General features: G+C 41.9%; 1 protein-coding gene across 1 annotated transcript in view; it reads right to left on the reverse strand.

Annotated features, from left to right (window-relative positions):
- The window catches only part of rngtt (RNA guanylyltransferase and 5'-phosphatase), a 111,531-nt gene that overhangs the window by 83,931 nt on the left and 6,659 nt on the right, over positions 1–20,941 (reverse strand). The window contains exons 5-8 of the mRNA XM_085770375.1: positions 20,070–20,145; positions 18,312–18,561; positions 15,184–15,293; positions 13,565–13,666 (exon numbers count right to left, since the gene is read on the reverse strand). Of these exons, the coding sequence (XP_085626501.1) occupies positions 13,565–13,666; positions 15,184–15,293; positions 18,312–18,561; positions 20,070–20,145 (538 nt within the window). The remainder of the gene's footprint in view (positions 1–13,564; positions 13,667–15,183; positions 15,294–18,311; positions 18,562–20,069; positions 20,146–20,941) is intronic.

Here is a 20,941-nt window from a genome sequence, read left to right on the forward strand (position 1 = left end):
CAAACAGAACTTAAAAAAAGGAAATACAGACTGGAGCAGCTTCACTTCTTTATGATGACGAGGGCCCGACTGATTTAATCATTTGAGCTTTTCTCAGACATTTCAGTATCAGCAAATTTGTACACAGAATATATAACATCTGTGTTTCACTGTCATCATATATTACACTTCATACAGTAATACTTTCCTCTGATAAAAATCCATTCCTCTGCATCAACAACCCTGCCTATCATTTTCTTAATTAGTTTATTTGGAGGATTTAATATGTTAATCATACTTTAAAACCAGACTGCTGTAAGCAAAGAGAAACAACACTTGAGACTTGGGCTCCACTCAACACAACAAAGCCTCTGTGTGCATCTCTAATGTGCATTCCGAGCAAAAACAAAATTCCGAGCAAAAACAAAAAGGAGAAGGCGTAAAAGCTTTTCATCGTGTCTGAAGAGAAGAGGAAAGATACCTGCTAATTACGACGTATTACCAAAGCAACTGCTCTTTAATCTGGCAGCGTTTCACAGGATCCATCATTGCAAACAGAGAGCACTTTTGGTCAGAGTTACTGAGGACTTTCTTGGCTCATAGACACTCTCTGAAATACAGCTTTGTGTTTAAAATGTTTCTCACATTAAACTGTAGGCAAATGTTCTTTTCTACCCTACTATAGTCTGCAGTTGCTTTGCCCCGTCACCAAAAAAAAAAACCCTTTCCTTGCAGGAGATTACTCTATCTTCAAATTGCATACATCACCAGGGGTTGGGTGAGTTTTTTGCATTAGCATGAAGCTCAACTAATCCATGGCCAGTCTTTGCAGGTAAGATTAAGTCTTAGAAAAAGGGAAAAAATATATTCAGTCTCCCACAAATTCAACCTCTGCAGCAATGCAACAATGAAATACTGTTGTGAAGCAGCAGAAGGTTTCCGCCAACATGCAATGACATCAGCAGTGAGCACTTTAACTAGCTGTAGTAGCACTTTAGCACCTTATAATATATATATTAATATTTCTCTAATTGTTGCCTTTTTTTAGATGAACACCAACCTGCCTGTCGCACTACAGACAGAAATTAGCCGTGGCACAATCTTAAACATATTTACATGAAAATGTTCATTAACATGTGTGTCCCATATTTAAAAAATGAATAAATCTCAGTTAAATAAGGACATTTAGTCGCCACCAGTTTTCAACTACAGTATATGCATCCAGGGATATCATTTTGTCCAGTGCAACACCACCTTTAACTATAAAACCATTGATAAAAATGTAATTAATGTTATTGTTACACATTCTGACAATAACATTTAAAACTGTAAACATCGCAAAGGTAGAGTACATGTCTAAAGAGTTTAGGTGTACCTAAAAAAATGGCAACAGACTTTATACCATTGTTAAGATTCAGGCGCTTTCTGTTGGTCATTCTTGAGCTCACTGCCACTGGATCATCCTTTGCTGTACATTTCCCTGTTCTGGCTTCAGTGAAAGTGGAATAAAGTAGACCCGAAGGAGAAACTCCAAAGACAGTTTAACACGGGAAAATTACTTTTTCCCCCCCTCAACAAGTGCACTCGACTGAGATATTCAAGAACTTGAAGGCCGTGATCGTTAGACTGTTAAAATATCTGTCAAAAACAGGCCAGTTCACCCGCATTGGTCACGACACAAGCATCTGGTTGGTGTTAATTTGACTCCACCCGTCCTGCATGCAACACTCACAGGTGTGTCAGGTTGCTGGCGCATGAAGCACAATCATTCAGACTCTCACACTTTGCTTTTCAGACCGTCGCTTTTCAGCATTGTTCTTTCCCCAAAATCTCTGCTCAGAGGAGGCAGGTATCTTTAAAAAACTTCAGGTGTGAACTCAGATCTACTTTTTGGGATAATCTTCTCTAATCTGTTGACAGTTCTCATGCCATATGTGCTTATCTGTTCCAAAACAAACAGCCCATCTGGACAATAGTCAAACCATTTGAAACCCAATTACAATTTGAAGCAATCATTCTTCTCTGCATGAGCTCCTCAAATTAGAACGATTAGCCCAATACGTAATGGGATGTTTCGGTTTGATTGCTGCTAAATTAAACTATGCTTGATGAGTCATTAGAAATAGGTCACTTTGTGTAATGCCGACTGTTCGTAATGTAAAAACTAATAAACAAAGGGCTTAGTTATTTTCCACTTTACCCCCAATGGGGCTAAAAGTGGAACCACAAAATCACAGACATAATCCCTGATCCTCCCTATTGCTGGTTCAAACTGAAAAGATAGGCCACACCCCAAGAAAAAAAAAAACAGGCACCGTTGTTGGCTCTGAAATAGGCATCAAGTCTAAACAGCAGCAGCAGCAGCAGGAGGCATTTACTGCTTCATTAACAACAATTTAGGTTGCATGGATTTCTTACTCTGAAAATGATAAGCATTTTCAAAACAACAACGGTAATTTGCATATGAATGTATTTGGGTGCTCTGAGCATAATGTTGCATAACCCCAGAACTGTTATTAACCCGTTGTCATTCGTCATTCATAAAGACTCATCAGGTGTGGACGAAGCCTGGACACAATTTACACCTCAGAGGTCGGCGAGCAACTCGCCATCATGTCCACCGATGCATCAGAGCGACAACCAAACTGGTGACCAATTACGCTTGTTTCAATCCCCACCCTCCCTCCGGAAATGGGAGCACAGCTGCTTTATGCCACATACAAGTACTTCAAACTAAATGGGAGGGAAACCTGAAGAGAAAACTGCCCAAGTAGTTAGCAACAAAGGTTTATTTCCATTATGAGTAAAACTGTTTTTTGCCCCCCTACTGCAAATTAGCCCATCAACTGTTTCGTTTACAGATGTCATAAAGAAAAATGTCCTGACTTGTTTCGACAGTTTAAATCTTGAAGATATTTGCTTGAGAAAATCAGCGTATGTCTGCCATGTTTCACTGGAGAAATGACTTGAATAATTAACTGACCTGATAACATGACTACTTGTCTTCCACACTAATTACACAGCATGGTTTTGTTTTCTGGTTGAGTAGTTACGACTGGAGGAGGCTTGTCTTTGAAAAGTCCCCTGAGACACACTGCTGTCGAGGAGGGGCTGGATTATAGTGAACCAGCTCAGCTGTGAGATAGATAGATAAATAAATAAATAAATAAAAAGTCTATTGACAAATGTCCGTGTTAAGCAATCTGGTGGCTTCATTACACACCTTTCATGAGCCCAATTACACTTTGCAGGCTGCCTGCTGCTCTTTCACACAAAATACCAAGTGGTGAATAAAGTAGGATGAACTCGTGTTCTAATGAGCAACTACAGTCCAGCTGTACTTTGAAAGGTTAAGTATCCAAATCAATGTAACTGACAACCGAAGCTAATTATCTTGTACCTTTAGCCTGCGATGTATTCAGGCCTGTTCCCTTTGTCACATTTTATTATGTTGCAGCCTTCTGCGAAAATCCTTTCATTTCATTTCCCCCTCATCGGTCTGCACTCAATAGCCCATATGCCACAGCGAAAAATGAACTTTGTCTTCTTTTTTGCAACTAAAATGTCACATCGAAATACGTATTCAGACCCTTCACTGTGTTCGAAGCTGAAGCACCGGTGGCAGTGATCACGGTCTCGACTCTTCGCTCTTGTGTGATGCAACGAGCTCTGTTCACCTGGATTTAGGGATTTTCTACTATCTTCTCTACAGGTCCTCTCAGGCTCTGTCAGGTTGGATGAGGATTGAAAGTTTTTTTTTTTTTTTGAATGGGTTGAAGTCAGTCAGGGCTCTGGCAGGGCTTCTGAAGAACACTGACATGGTTGTCCGTAAGCCACCTCTGTCTTGTCTTGTCTCGGCTGTGCTCCTAGGGTGACTGTCTTGTCAAAGGGTGAACCTTTGGCCCAATCTGAGCTCCTGAGCAACTCTGGACCAGGTTTCCACTGAGGATATCTCTGTACTTTTTGCTCTGTTCAGCCTTACCTCCACTGCCTGATTTCCTCCAAACACGATTCTTAGAATTGAGGCCAAATAGTTCAAACGCAGTCTGCTCTGTTTGGCCGTGAAGCCAGTTCAAGAAGAGTCCAGGTTGTCTGAAACTTGTTCCACTTGAGAATTGGGGAGGTTATTGTGCTGGAGTGGAAATCTTCGATTCAGAAATGATACTTTTGTAGCCTTTGCCGAATCTGTGCCATGACACAATCCTGTCTCCAAGTTATCCAGGTAGTTCCTTCCACCTCATTGTTTGGTTTTCGATATCCATTGTTAGCTGTGAGACCATACCTGTATAATCTGATTCCTACCTTTCTAAATTATGTCCAATCAACTGAATTCATCACAGTTGTACTCCAGTGTTGACAAATCTCAAGGATCATATAAATAGAAATGTGAGCCATAAGACTTTTTAATGATCAATAGGGTGCAATAAGTTATTCTTATCTCAATCAATGTTTTAATTATTTAAATGTGTTTTATTTAATGCTTGCTGTTTTCTTGTGTCTGTACGAATGCTGCTGCAACAATTTCCTTTACGGATTGATAAAGTATCTTGACTTGACTTAAATTCTAGTGTCACAGCAAAACCTCAGAACACTTATGTCAATGTGATTCGCTTTGAGGTATTGAGTATTGATTGGAAAGGGGAAAATTATAGATTTCAGCACAGGGCTGCAACATTAGTAAAGCTTTATAGAATTATTCATGCTATTAAAATGGACAGTAAGCTTTGATGGTGAACAAACTCAGAAATAACACAGACCAAGTGAAAGTGCAGCTTTCAGGAAAACAAAGTCTGAAGACAGAGATGGATTTCAGATTAATGACTTCCTCGCTGACAAAGCTATGCAATTCTCATACCTGCTGTGTCTCTCCGCCATTATCACAGAGGGATTAGATGCAATAAATATGCCATCAATACCAGCTGGTTGAAAGCGGGAAAGTTGACAAGCTTCCAGGGATAAGTACGTGGGCATAATGCAACGCCAGCTGACAAAAGTCTGCATTGTGAGCAGAAATGTGTTCCTTTTTACGAGAAGTGTACTTAATAGTAAACAGTTTTTCCATTGTAAACATAAAGCTACAACTCATGATTGTTTTTACTGTTGATCAATCTTCAGTTCACAATGTCCCAGAAACTCATGCCAATTTAAAATTGGTTATTTTTTTGTCCACTTACAGGTCCATAATGTATTGAGTTGATTACTACAACTGATAAAAGTGGAAAATCCTCACAGGAAGTTGTAAAACTAGTTTCAACTGGAGTAAAGATAAACTATGACTTAACTTCAATAGGCCAAAACTGAAATGTACTGCACCAGTAGAAAGAAGTAACAACAGGCTGATAGATATCACCAGTGCTGCTGACAGTGCTTTAGTTTGTAGGTCTTAATTCTCATTTGTTTTAATTAATTTGAATATGCTGCTCTTCATTAACTTTTTATACTGTTTATTCTATTGTATTGCTTTTAGTTTGAGAGCAGCCAAACCAAATTTCACTGTTCAATATTTTCAAAACAGTGTAAAATTTCAATTCTAAACTCAGGTTTAATATTTCACCTCAAATACTGTTAAATTAAAAACTATCCATATTTTTTTATTCCCTCAACAATTTTCTTTTGGCATCACAACATGCCACCAAACAGACAAAACTGTGCATTTCTTTTTTGCTATGTCCATCACTTTTAAGGAGCAGTAAGGTGTAAAATTACAAACTAGCTCTGAGGGAATTACTATTTTCAGCAGCTAGCTTGGCAGCACAATTTTTCAAAATATCAGCAAATATTTTGATGTCATTGTGATACTAGGTAGAGCTGTGTAGGCATCACAACACAGCAACTGTCTCCAATTAATTTTGTACCTTGGGGAATAAATGTGTAGGTAGATGGCACTCCCTGTACTGTCACGTGTGATTGCAGAGCTAGACATATAACCTAATTGTTTCCATTAAGTCGAATGCTTCTCAAGGATGCGGGGCCAAGGAAAAGTGGTAATCACAACCCTCATCGCACTCTTCTGTTGACAGATGAGTGGAGAGCTCAGAGCTATGAGTTTCACCCTGTCTGCCCAGTCATGACAGCAGAGAGGAAGACAGAAAACACCAGCCTGAAGATATGACTCGGGGTCGTTTGAAAGTCTTGTGGAAACTGCAGGGAAGAACAAAAAAAAAAAACGTGGGAGGAGGAGAGGGAAAAGAATGATGAGTGGGCCAGATATAGCTGCACTTACATTTTTCGGGGTGGGAGTGGACCCACAATGAAAGCATTAAAAAGACATGCAAGCAGTGAGAGGCGCACCGGATAAGAAATGGAACAGGAAATGCCTGAAAATGTTAAAAGCAAATGATGATTCCCACAGACATGAAGGTCCTCTTGTGCAAAAAAAAAAAGGGATGATATTCTTTATCTCAGAGAAAGGGACGAGCGTGTGAGGGGATCAGACAGACAGGCTAAGTGTCACAACAGCGCAGATCTGTCAGCCACTAAGGACACAACAGGTCTGTGCAAAGCGGCGGTTCCTCTGCTGTCTAATTGGCCGGTTAGCCACGGCAAACGCTGTCAAGTATGTTCAGAGGGAAGCAGGAGGAGACCATTAGGACGGTCAGTGTAACTCCCACTTGTCCTATTCTTCATTCCAGCATCGCCTTCATCTCCAAGTGCGTCTGAAGTTAAGGTAACAGAAGACACAGAGGTTTCTTTTTATGACCAAAAGGAAAATACTCAATCTAATGTGCTGCTTCATTCACGCCCCTCCCCTGCTGCCGGCTCACTCCCTTTTTCCGTTTCCGTTCTGATGATGGGCGCTGTGTGAGAATCAGTTCTCATTCTCATCCTCATCCCCGAGCCCTGTCCCCCGAGCACTTTAGCCCTAATGAGGCACAGACGGCCATTGTGTCGGCTTTGTCAGTCTAGTCCCGCAGCATGACTGGCAGCAGCTGAGCTCCGGGGGGAGGCCTTAGATCAGATCCACAAGCTTTGCACATCATTAGTGGTGCATCAACGGGCTGGGCTGAATCTCTTATAGTTAGGGTTGATTTCTCATTTTAGATCACAGAGCCAAAACAAAACAAAACAAAACAAAAAACGTACAATGTTGTGGAGCACAAACAATATCTGATGTTAGATATTTATGATGTTGGTTTGTTTTTGAAGAAGAAGCGACAAGGGAGCACATGAGAAACACACCTCGTGGGTAAGCTGCATTTGCCCCAAAGTCCATTTCTGTACAGGCTGTTCATAAACAGAATAAATTCATTCTACATTTGTATTGTGAAGATTTCTGTTTATTTTTCAGGGGAAAAACAAAAACATATGAGTCTTTGCAAAAACTCAAATCACGAGTCACTGCAGAATAGAAAAATATAAAGACATGCCACAGATTCACCCACATTCAACTGGAACTGAAGCAGACTAATGACAAAACCTTGTTTACATCAGCCCCGGACTTGGAAGTCCATGTTGAGGAAACTGGGACTTTCCAACTTCACCAAAAAAAGCACCACGGATAAACTTTTAGTAGAAGCAACACAAATGCAGCACTGCTGGAAATGTCACTGAAACACTGATACAATCCATTCAGCTCATGTTATAGACTTGATAGACCGCTTGATTCCAGCAAACTGCTACAAATATGTATAAGAGCAAAAGATGCCACTACAGCCTGTTTCCATGGTGTAGCATCATGTCACATCTTGTTCCTACCATTGTGACAACAACACCTGAATGCAGCATTATCATTACCCAGTTTAAGGTGCACACACCGTGTGTACTTGTGTCATAAATGCTGCATATAGAAAAGCTCCGATCAATTGGGGGGTTGAGGAGGTAAATCAGATGTGCACCTGCCGACCCATTCAGTTACTCCTTGTTTTGTCTTGTGAGACCAAAACACATCATCATCATTGAGTTTTGTATTAATCCTAAATACATTCATTCAGCCTTCCTTTTACAGCTTTCTTTGATGTTCAGGCTATTATTTCTTTGGTATACCTTGACAGTGTCGACTGCAGTCTTCTTAAGAAGAGTCATGTGATGTGTCTAGAGTGGAGTGAGGTGTCACACATGTATGCACTTTGCACTTTCCACTGCAATCTATCTATCTATCTATCTATGATGTCTGCTGTGACGTCGGAAAACTGGACGGTGCGTTCCCCCTACATCGGATGGACCAAGGGACAGCGGAGAGCCATGCCCCCTGACACCAGGGGGCACCGTCAGGTGAAATGACGACACAGTACAGCAGACATCACAGAAAAATCCTGTGACTCTCCTGAAAAATACTGCGGGAACAGCAGTCAAAACTGTCAAGGTGTGACAAAGAAATAAACACCTGAACATAAGAACATAAAAAAAATGAAGTGTTGTAGCCAAAGGACAGAAAATATAGTTGGATCTGCAGCTGCAGTGAGCCACCCAGGCTGCTAAACCAGCTACTAGTCTGACCTTAACAAAAAATAATCTGTTCAAATTTCAACCAGAATGAACTTTGCATCCGATGTTGCATGTGATACTGAACAAATGTCTCTGCCAGTGGAGAGAGTGACAAATACAGAGAGAGGTGCAAACCGTCTCCTAACTGCAGACACACATCTAATAACTAAAACACGTTCTGTAACTCACATCCCCTGTGGTTCCCCTGACAGAACAGGTGTAGAAGGAAACGAGTGTGTAAGTATTGCCGTTTACAAATTCTCTCGTTTTTTACCATCTCTGCTTTTGTGAGCTGAGAATTCAGCACAAAGCTTCAGTAGCAACATCACATCAGCCTGGATATGGTGGAGTCGGTCTGCTGTCCTGGCACACAGCAGAGGTACACACACCATGAGTCAACTAAATGAGTGTAAAAGACAAGTGACAAATCACTGACCAATAAACCGAAAACAACCAGTCGGCAAACTACGCTCACTGCAAAGATCTAATCTGGCACGTCAAAGAAAACAAGGGATTATTGATTTCTCATTGGAAATGAGTGACTGCAGAGTTAGTCCTGTTGGCGCAGGACTCTGAGGAGAAAATTAAGAAAGCCAGAGTCCAATTTCTTTAATAAAGTCCAAGTTGAGCAGCGTTGTTTGTTTAAAGTCCCAAGGACATAATTGGCTCCTCCTTTATCCTCCTTCATCCTCCTCTTTCTGGGGCTCAAACCAATCTAACCCTGACAGAAGACTTTACAACAAGATGAGTTAAAGCCCAACTCCGCCTGTCGTTTCCCCTCTTGGCAAATCCACTGATTTTGTTGTCCTTTCCAAAAGCCCATTAGAGGACACCTTCTTGGCAGTTTCTCCTCTGTATGACTGCTCAGTGTGTCATGGATGGCTGCATAATGGTTCTTAGGTGAGTGAGGTTGCTGCGGCACTTTGTCACCGTCTTTCTTGTTATTGTGCAGCTGAGCAGACGTGGTTTAGCAGCCAGAGCTGTGAATGCAGGAGTCGTTCATGTAGGACTGGAGAGTTAAGTATTAAAGGAACATTAACCTTTCCCTCTTTAAAAATTGACGCTGTTCTAGGAGAAAAAAAAAAAGCAAATTACTCATTCTGAAACTACTAATGAGCAGCATCACAATGGGAAACTTTATTATCTTCAGCAGAATGACAATGGAAAGCTGGAGGGATTCAGAATATGTCATAACTTGAGTGAGAACTTCTGGTAATATGCAAAAAGAGAGAGAGGGGGGAAAAGATCTTTCTAGACCACCTTGAAGAGACAAATTTCCAATTAAAAATCCATTTCAGGTCCTCAGGTGCCCCTGGGGTAGAAAGTAGGACATTTAATAAGAAATGTTCCGCAATGCATGCAGAGAATGACAAACTGAGATCACGCCTCACCCCACCGCAATCAGGAAATCTCACTCAGTCGGTATACATACAAGCTCATTACTCAGCAACACCAGCTGATGGATTGTAAGTCATCCACACATGAGATGATATTTTTCATCATTGTGGACATATTTGCATGTAAAGAGGCCCCCAAAAATGGTTACAGGTATAAATGAAGCAGTACGATTTTATTTGTGTTCACAGTTTTGGTGTTTTTGCTCTAATACTTTTTGACAACTGATGCCTGAACAAAAATCCATCTTGGCTTTCACAACAGTTTTTGTTGTCCTTCAACCATCATAAAATTTCATATCTGAGGTTTTTTAGGTTTCTAAAATGTCTCTCATCATCACATTTTGTTTGTGCAATTTCAATCTCACACAAAAGCCAAACTCAGATGTGTAAAGGTTTATTTTCTGGATAAATTAAAAAAAGAAAAAAAACTGGTGGTTCAGGTGTGACACTAATAAGGCAGCACAAAAGGCTGTGATCCATTTCTCGGGGGTTGGTGGAGCGCAGTAATAGGAGAGGTAATAACAGGCCCGCAGCTTCGGAACGAGCTGTCCCTCACAGACAATGCAGCCCCTTCACTTTACTGCGCATAAAAAAAAAAAAAAGCCCGAAAGCTTCCCCCAAATGAGCGTGCTGTCTTATTACCTGCATGAAGCAAAGGACACACACAGGCTACAATGCTGCTGTGGAGTCTGAGTGGAGAGAAGCAACAGAAATGCCGACAGGAGACCGATAGATACGACGCTGACAAGATAGACACACACAAAGGAAATCATCAAAGTTTACCGTCGGCAGAATCAAACCTTTTGCTATGTAAATACTGCCGAGGCGCAGGTTCTGTGGTTGTTTACACACACACACACACACACACACAGAGGAGGAAATGAACAGCGGCTTCAACCCTCTGTAGTGGAGTGTCAACAAACTTGAGGATATTCTACAAGGAGTTGGGGGGAAAAAATATTCTTTTTGATGAGACTGGGCGCAGCGTGGTCTCACAGGATCAGACACAGTGTCTGCACCTGTAGCACCTTTAGTTTGGTAAAAAAAAAATGATAACAGGTCCAAGAAGAAGTGAGTATAAAAACCACTGAGCATCACTTGGTGAAGACCCAGGCTTTACTAATGCAACACACTCACCCACACATACGCATACACAACCGGCACTGATTGAATTACGCCTAAATAAATTAGTCTCTCCCAATTAGACTGGGGCACAATATGTTCTGGTGAGACTTAAGTCTAAATTGTTCTGGTGGGTGGGACTGCTCGTGTCACAGAGCTCATATTAGCTCTGGAGACACAGAAAGTCATTAGCATTCACCTCAGCTCCAAGCAGCAACATGTCCAAACCAGCCTCAGCCGAACTAACTCAACAAGCACCAACTGCATCAGGTCCACGTGGAGATCTACAGTTGACACCTCATTTAAATATCATTAAAACATGGTTTATAAAATAAACGGCAAAACAAATCTGCACAATTTTCATGGCTAATTACTGTGGTGATCACTGAATCTGTGAGTCTCTTAAAGGGATAGTTCAACATTTTGGCAAATTGGTCCATTACTATAATCCCTATAGTCATAGCAGTATGTTTTTTAAATTGTCGTTGCAAGCTGTTTTTAGAACGGCGGAGCAGAGCCGCGAGCTGCTCAGAGCTACGCTTTCTTGGTTTCCCTCATCAAACTCATCAAATACACAATCCAACAACTCCAAAACGCTCTGGTGGACAAGTTGAGACCTGCACATTCACCACGCTATGAGATAATAACGGAACGTTAGACGGAGTTGTTTTTGTGGTAAATTCATGCAAAACCGCTGATGCGTGTTCCTGTCGGGGGCAGTTTTTCGGCAAGCAGTCTCTGTATTTGCCTCTAAAACAACTCTGTCTCGTAACGTTACATTATTATCTCATAGCGTGGTGAATGTGCAGGTCACAACTTGTCCACCAGAGCGTTTTGGAGTTGTTGGATTGTGTATTTGATGAGTTTGATGAGGGAAACCAAGAAATCCCATTAGCCTCTGTAGCGTAGCTCTGAGCAGCTCGCGGCTCTGCTCCGCCGTTCTAAAAATAGCTTGCACCGACAATTAAAGGTAACGAACCTACTGCTAAGACTATAGGGATTATGGCAATGGGCCAATTTGCCAAAATGTTGAACTATCCCTTAAAGATTGTAGCACAACAGGATCTGTGGAAAGATTTTAACAAGTGGCAGCACTTCAATCCTTTTTTTTGTGTTTCTTTAATTTGACAAAATGAAGTGTTCCTCACTAATTACAAGGACTGCAACTAATGATTACTTCCATAATATTCTCATCAGTTACTTTGATGACTGATCGGTTGATACTTTGTTTATAAATCAGTGCCCACTCTCATTCCCCACAGACCAACCGAGGTGTTGTCTTAAACCTCAGGAGACATTCAATTTACTGTCACTGGCAACAGAGAAGAGCATCGAATACTTAATTTCAGGAACTAGACCCTGCAGATGGCTGATAGTGTAGCTTAAAAAATGATTTATATGATTACTCTGATCAGACTTCATTAATTTAGATTAAACCTAATTTTCTGTTGATCAACTAAATGATTAATAAACCTATCCCGGCAGCTGCTGCTCTATTACAAACCCACTCTTTCCTCTCTGGGATTTGCTGCTGTTTTGATTATTATGAGGAACATCTCATGTGCTTTCATCAAATAAATAATTCTATGTTGCTGTTTTTTTTTTCCCTTATGAAAAAAACAACTCAGGTTTGCTTTTTTCCAATTTCTTTAAATATGAAGAGAAAGTTGGACATCCTATTCTCAGCATAGTGGATATCCCGCAGTGGAGGGATGAGTCATACCTAACATACTCTGGCGCTATGCATGAAAAAAAAAAAAAAAGACATGAGCTATGACTGCTCTTCAAGGCTCAGGTGTTGCTGCAGGGCAAAAGAGGGTGAAGGACAAGAGCTGGAGTTAGCAGAGGAAGAGCTCGCCGTCACTCTCTATTCAAATCTAAAAGAGGTAAAACTTTGCAGCAGCGCTTTGCGAGAGATGACGGCGGTCGATTACACACACCAGCAGCAGCAGCACCTTGGTCAGAGGCCAGATCTCTGCTCTGCTCTGTCTCGCTCCTGGAGGAAATTAAAGCGCAGATATGTAAAAATTCTTGAAATTGTCTGCAGTCATTAAATATTCACCAGCACACGGCACATTTGCACCAGCGCGAAAGAGAGAGAGAGAGAAAGAGAGAGAGACAGCCGACTACTGGCACATTAAAATGCCTTTCCCCCCCTCTCACCTCAAGCTTTTGGCAGCGGAGGCATAAAATTAGAGAAAACAACAAATTCCCACCCCAAATGTGACGCCTTATTGCATTTCCTATTCTACACTGGACGCAGTCGAGCTGTTTCCTCTGTGCAGTTGATTTATAATCCAACATTTCCACAGCTCCACAGCTCCACCATCACCACTCAGGTGGATGTAAGCTACACGATTACCTACTAAAGCCTAATAAGACGCAGTCACGTTAGCGTTACCTCTCGATCTTCACTAACAAGCCGGGGGGAAGTAAATGAACACCTCTGATGTACACACAACCTTTATAGACAACTCCCATGGCCCTGTGTATTGACTTTAAGGAAAAGGAGACTAATGAATGTGGAGGAGAAAGCCATCGGTCCAGTCCGAGACACAAAGAGCGATACCTTCACTGACAGCTGTGGACGAGGAGGAGAGTGTATTTGTTGTGAGGACGTTTGTTTGAACAGGCGGACCCACCGTGTGCCGTCGGCCTTCCAGCTGACTTTGTATGGATTCTGTTCCAGGAAACGAAGATTTTGTCGGTCCATGGACACGGGCTGCGCACCAGGGAAACCAGACCTGCAGCAGCATGGAAAAGCACAAGAAGTGACGTTTATCTATCAACAAAAGTATTTGCACATGGTTACTTATTCTCTCATCTGTTAGGATCGACCAACAGAGGCAATATTCATTTTCTGGACCCCAAACCCCAATACAAAACAACAAAGTGTAACGTAATAACGTAATGGATTCAGCACAGGGCTCCAGACTGCCTCTAAATGGAGGCATTTTGTTCTTAAAACTTGAGACAGTGCAAGTAAATTATAATCTACTTGCACTGGAGCCCTGCAACATAAATGCATTATATCCATAGTAAGAACAACAGTTTTTATTATACAATCTGCAATATGTATACAGCTGTCCTGGAGGCCTGCTATTGGGCCGATTCAGCTCCCTGGAGGGGGTGCGGGTGAATTTTTGGGAGATATAATTGTCGTCACTTAGAGGATCTACAAAGAACTTTCACTTTGTGTTGATTTTGGCGTCCCCCGTGGACAAAAGCGGTCATGTTTTGCCGGAATGAAGACTGCGTTTCCCATGAGCTCTAGCGAAGATTGTCGCAAAGACGCTTTTCTGGCTTGCGTGCCATGAATCATTTTGTCCGGTGGACCGACCCGACCACTGCCTCCCGAAGGTACAGAGTTACACCATTTAGAAACAGCTTATCTTCCCACCGATGGCTTCATTTGCTGTTGTAGGTCACACAGAGACATCAGCAGAAACGAGAGACTTTTGCAAATCCAGTTGAAAGTTTTTTGTAGTTGCTTTAAGTCCAGATAGAAATTATTTTAATTATCTCAAATATGTTCTGACATCTATCTAAAAAGGGGAAAAGGTGACGTCAATGTCGCCTGCAACCTGAACTCACTGAGCAGCCTGGCAGCGCTGCGGAGATTTTTCCTCACTCTAACCTATCGGAGAAGGCCAAACCTTAGGGTCGGAGCTCATGGCTGTCAATCAATATTTCACTGGGTAATCAAACAGGTGCACAATGACTGTATGAGCTAATGGAAAACATATTGGGGAATATGTTTGTAGTATTTAGAGAACACTTTGTCTTATATCTGGTGACAGAGTGCCACAAGGAGAACAGCAGATTTTGGCTCTAGACAAACAACAGATCCACTGAAAACAGTCACTGTATGGAAATACTGCATTCACATCTACATTTGGATGTCATATTAGAAAATATAGGCGCACACAGGTAATACCAACAGCAGGTTAATGGAAATAGCAGCTCGCACTGTTCCCTCTGCTCCAACAAAGAAACAGCAGTGGAGCCGTCCACTCTCTCTCTCTCTCTACTGCTGCTTCATTACAACATGATGCAGCAGCAGCAGCACATTTTTGCCAGGAAAAGGAAATATCTATTCCCGACTGTGCCAGTTGTCATGAACGTGTCATAATCTTCAAAAGAACAGGTCGATTGGAGACGAAAGAGTCGCTCTGAATAAACATTTATGTACAGGCAGATGTAAAGAGTTTCCCCAGAGGCGCATGAGGAGGAGGAGGAGGAGGAGGAGAGCGGCTGTTACCTGTCCCACTCGGCCATCTCCTGAACCTTTCTTTGGATCTCGCCTAGTTTGGGTTGTGTGGTGACCTGTGAGACGCCTTTCACCGTGATGCCCTCGAGGAATACTGCACCCTGGGAGGCAAAAAGATAAAGAAAACAGAAGCTTGAACTTGGGATTGATTTAGGGGGAAAAAAAAAACACACACACACACAAATCCAACCTACACATACAAGAAATACCGGTGATACTTTCCAAACAGCTGCTTCTTTGCTTTATGAATCCCTGTGTGCAGAGGCAACAGGTTGAAACATTATAAAGTCTTTCCTTTTTCACTTCTACACATTTAAAACCGTTTTAACTTTAATTATTTTCTATGAATCCACGATTCCACTTTATAAAAATCCTACTCGTCGGCTTCAACTCCCAGGAAACTGGACTCACTCTACCCACTCGCTCCCATTTATGGTCAATACAGGAATCCACTCATGACTCCTCTGATAGAAAAGTTGGCAACATCTGTGGCACTCGTTTCCTAATCTCACTTATTTCTCATTTGGCCTGACCTTTCTCGCTCTCACTCAGCCCGGCTAACTGGTGTAACATGATAATTTATGCCAAGTGTAAATGGCTGCGGCGAGACGAGAAAAGCCGCCATCATCTCATATCGCATAAATTAATTTGCCACCTTTCAATCCAGACAGGGCTAATGCAGCGCTACATGCTTGGTCTCGTTCATCTGCCTGAAACTCAGGGATCATTCACATCAGTTCACCACCAAGGACGGCATTCATTAGAATCATCTATTACTCAATGATCGCTTTTTTTTTCTTCCTCTTCTTCCAGCAGCATATAACAATATCTCTAACGATGTAATTTAATTAACATGGCCTGGCAGGGTAAAAAGAATAGATGGATAAACCACAGACAAGTGATTTATTGAAGTTCATTTCAGTCTTCACTTATATCTACACTCGTCTGAGAAGAGTTGTTGAGCTGAGTTTCCTCGCTCCTGTTTACCTCAGGCAGAAGTGAAACTTTACAAGTAGTGACGGAAGTACTCAGATCCTTTACTCAGGTTACATTTAATTGTAGATGCAAGCTGTTTTTAGAACGGTGGAGCAGAGCCACGAGCTGCTCATAGCTACGCTACGGAGGCTAATGGGATTTCTTGGTTTCCCTCAACAAACCCATCAAATACACAATCCAACAACTCCACAATGCTCTCGAGGACAAGTTGTGACCTGCACATTCACCACGCTATGAGATAATAACAGAACGTTACGAGACAGAGTTGTTTTTGAGGTAAATTCATGCGAAACCGCTGATGCACGTTCCCAGCGGGGGCAGTTTTCGGCAAGCAGTCTCTGCCTTTGCCTCGAAAACTTGCGGCTCTGCTCCGCTGTTCTAAAAACAGCTTGCACCAACAATTAAAGGTAACGGACCTAATGCTGTGACTATAGGGATTATGGCAGTGGGCCAATTCGCCAAAATGTTGAACTATCCCTTTAAAATGAGTAAAGGATCTGAGTACTTCCATCACTACTTGTAAAGTTTCACTTCCACCTGAGGTAAACAGGAGCAAGATAAAGTACCAATGCCGCAGTCTCAAAGTGCTCTAAAGTAAAAGTTCTCACTCACTCTACCTACTCAGTATCTTATTTTACAGTATATGTATGATGTATTTGGATTATTATCACAAAAGTATAAATATTTAAGCAGCATTTTAATGGTGAAGCTGGTGGCAGCAGGCCCATGATATGATACCACATGATACGATATTATTGCGATTTTTGAAACATTTTGTGGTATCTTGGGTAAAGGTATTTTTATTTGTCACTTGTTGTCCCAAACGTAAAACTTTGTGTGTTTTATCAAGTCAGATAAAGCTCTCAAGTCTGTTTATCTCACTCAAATCATTTTTATCCGTACAAATTGAGATTGTCAGGCAGACCAATTGATCAACACAGTTACAGAAAGTAGTTAAAATTAAGATTCGTATTTGCAATTTACACATTACAGATCATTTTATGACACAATATTGCCACACAAAAATACCATAACACTATGCTGTATGGTTTTTTTCCCCTCTACCCCCAGTAGAGGGTTGAAATAGTCGACCTCGGCCACGGCTGCATCTCCCAGAACAACAGGGAGGTCTTGTTGGGCTGGATTAAAGTTTACTTTTGATGAATGTTTGATGCTATAGCAAAGCCCCACTGGAACAAGCTCCAACTTTCGCAAATACAGTACATGTCAGCTAGTAGCTACCATGTGGTGGTTCAACAACCTGGCCATCTCCTCCTGTGTTGTTTTGTTTGGGCCCTGTTCAGACCCGGGCCGATCGATGATTAATCTGAGTACGTGCTGTCCAAAACAGCAGAGCTGCATTTCTACTTTTCAAAATCAAAACTCTGTTTCATCCAAGCGGACTTTGTGACATTTCTCCTCTTAACAGCCAACTGGCCGCCGACCAGTCTGACTGTGAGGCGGGCGCTCCACTCAACCAAGAGACAGTATTGCTTAATGGCAGTGAAGTAATGCAGCCTGCGAGAGCTGCTCTTTCTTCCACGACCTGTCTGCCGTATCACATTCTCAGCTATTAGATTTGCCTTGATCCAAGTTTTCGGTAATAACGTTGGTAAATAATCCGTAAAAAAAAATCTATGTCCTGCTTTACCTTTGTTGTTTTTTGTCTTAGCAATGCCTCCATTACTCTGCCTGCTAGGGATGTTGGCAGTGCCTTTTTATTATTCTATTTTATTTTTTTATTTAAGCTTCTTGCAACTACTCAAAATTATCTGGAAGAAAGCATCAGCTGGATGTAAAGGGGAAACCTAATTATACGCAACTGGATATTATTCAACACTTCTAATTTCACTAAACTGCGCTGATGAGACTTTACATAAAGGATATGACTTTTATCTAATTAAAATGATACCTTTCCCTGCGGCTGAGAGGATGTAAAGCTTCATTTTATCTGAACACGAGACTCAGTTTGTTGGATTATTATATATAGTTGAACATAAGAGTCTTATCACTTAGGAGGGAAGCCTCCCTGGAGACCCTGCATGAGGCCCGTGTCGTGCAGATAGGGGGCCGACAGATATCCACTTAACAGTCCATTTCCTGCAGCTCCCCGGAAGTCTTACCAGTTTTAGCTTCTCTTTCTTTCGTTTGCCCGGCGCCGACCCGGAGGAGCTGGGGCCCGACTCCTGGCCGACCGCGTTGCCGTCGTCGTCCATTTCCCCGCCTTCGTCCTCGAAGCACCATTCGGGCAGCTCGGGGGCTGGGGGCGCGTCCTCCTCGTCCCCATAGCGACGGAAAAGCTCTTTGAGGTAGTCTCCCTTATAGATCCCTGGGGCGCGGGCCTGGGCGAACGCCGCCACGGCTGCTTCGACGCTGATAAGAGACAGAAAACACAGACAAAGAATCTTTTTAAAAGCTTTAGTCTTTGCATTTGATAGTGCACTTTCTAAATATGCTTTACTTTGACAAAACTGAAAAAGGAAGTCAGTAGTATTTAAAGGGATAGTTCAAAATTTTGGCAAACGGAGTTGTTTTCGAGGGAAATTCATGCAAATCCCGCTGATGCGCGCTTCAGGGGCAGTTTTTCGGCAAGCAGTCTCTGCATTTGCCTCGAAAACAATGTTCCGTTATTATCTCATAGTGTGGTGAATGTGCAGGTCACAACTTTTGGCATTTTGGAGTTGTTGGATTGTGTATTTGATGAGTTTGATGAGGGAAACCAAGAAATCCCATTAGCTTCTGTAGCGTAGCTCCGCCGTTGTAAAAGTAGCTTGCACCGACAATTAAAGGTAACGAACCTACTCCTAAAACTATAGGGATTATAGCAATGGGTCAATTTGCCAAAATGCTGAACTATCCCTTTAAGGCTGCAAATGCCAATTAATGAATAAAATACAAATTAACCTTCATTAAAAATGGATATCATCAAAGTTAACTGTAATATTTTAGTGCAAAAAGGAAAAGTGTTGAATATTTGGGAATTTGTGCATCTCTAATTTCATCATCGTTATGATACCTGGTTTATAAGGTAAGGTAAAAATTCAATTAACTCCTTATCTGATTGAGACAAGAAACAATCAGAAAAAATTTTAAACATTTCATGGTTGCTGGTTTAAATGAGAGAAGTAGCCACTTTCCCTCGTCTGGTTACAACAAGAAAAGCGGGAAATCGTCACACTGACGAAGCGGAGAGGAGGGACACTCAGCATTTATGTCTGAACATGGATTAACTGATCGTCAAAATGGTGTCCAATCATCTTTCTGTCATTGAATAATCCATTAATCAACTAAATGTGTCAGTTCTCAAATTAAAACAGATCAAAATTTGTCAGATATTTTGAATTTAGAGAAAATTCAGCAAACTAATCAGTACTGAAAATGATTTTGATCATTAACAGGCTGAATATTTCCTCCCTCCGGCTGTATAAACACAAAAAAAGACACAGAGACAAACATCTAAACTAGTTTCGATCACTTAGTGGTTGAATTATCTCCCAACATGTGACACAGGATGAGGGCTGTAAAGGCTCTGCTCTGAGAATATTCATTACACAGGAAGAAGTGGGTGGTGGGAGGGTTTTATCAGCCTACCAGCTTCCAGGGAGACTCTGCTCTCTCAGACCGCTGCTCCACCTCCTGAGTGGAGACACATACCACCCGCCCACCCCACCTCTGCTCTGCTCTGCTCTGCTGCTGTGAATTATTTAGACATCTCTGTGATGGGGAAATGAACTTGGTCACTGTTGAGAGGGCAGCTTCATGTTGGAGGGAGGGAGGAGGGGAGAGGGGTCACGCCATATGGTTTGTGTTACCATGCAAGACGATTTCTTTTTTTCTTTTTTTTTTGCGAGGATGAGTGATCGAAGGAGGTCAGCGCTTACCTCCAGTCCAACTTCTCCACCAGATACGCACATATCAGAAAGCCTGTGCGGTTGAAGCCGTGCGTGCAGTGAACACCTTCGGGAGAAGAAAGAGGAAAAACTCAGACAAAAAAAACACAACACAGGCATTTTCAAAAACACTCTTCGACGTGTATTGATGGAACGTTTTGGGAGTCACATCATCAACAGCTCCTCTCTTCCCTTATCTCCACTCGGTGCCCTCGTGCAATCAGTTTAATGCAACATAATGTGAGCAAGGCGTCACAGTTTCGACAGCGGGTGGTGGTTCAGCACAGAGTTCTCCTCTCACATCAATAACGTCAGGTCTCTCTGAGATGTGCGAAGGCTGTTTTGATTGAGTCACACAATCAAAAGCCTCGCAGGCAGCCCCTGCCTTTATACCCACATCAAAAAAAAACAAAAAAAACAGTCCGACTGACACCCTGACACACAGAAGAAACCTAGAAATTGATGAAACATTCAGGAGATAAAGAGTGGATGACAAGGGGAGCAAGGGAGAAAACAAAAACAGCTCTTTAAAGGGATAGTTCACCCAAAATTCAAATTTCACTCATTATCTACTCACCCTCATGTCAACTAAGGGCTGGGAGAATTTTCAGAGTCCTCCGTGCCTTCTCTGAGTTACGGGGGGTCTCGGCATAGCAGTATTTGTCCATATAATGGTTGTGAATGGATACCACTTTTCTTCGTCCAAAAAGACACACCAAGAAACATCCAAATACCTCCATAGTGCTCGTCTGTAATGTCCCTCTTGTATTGAAGCCCCGACATGAGAAATTGTTCCGAAAAAAATTTAATAAGTCTATATTTTAAGCTTGTTTGTAGCGGAAGCTCCCAGTGTCTCAGTTCAC

Source organism: Trachurus japonicus, chromosome 24, assembly GCF_045865225.1.
Source record: "Trachurus japonicus isolate A0001 chromosome 24, Traja_1.0".
In the NCBI taxonomy this organism is placed as follows: Eukaryota; Metazoa; Chordata; class Actinopteri; order Carangiformes; family Carangidae; genus Trachurus; species Trachurus japonicus.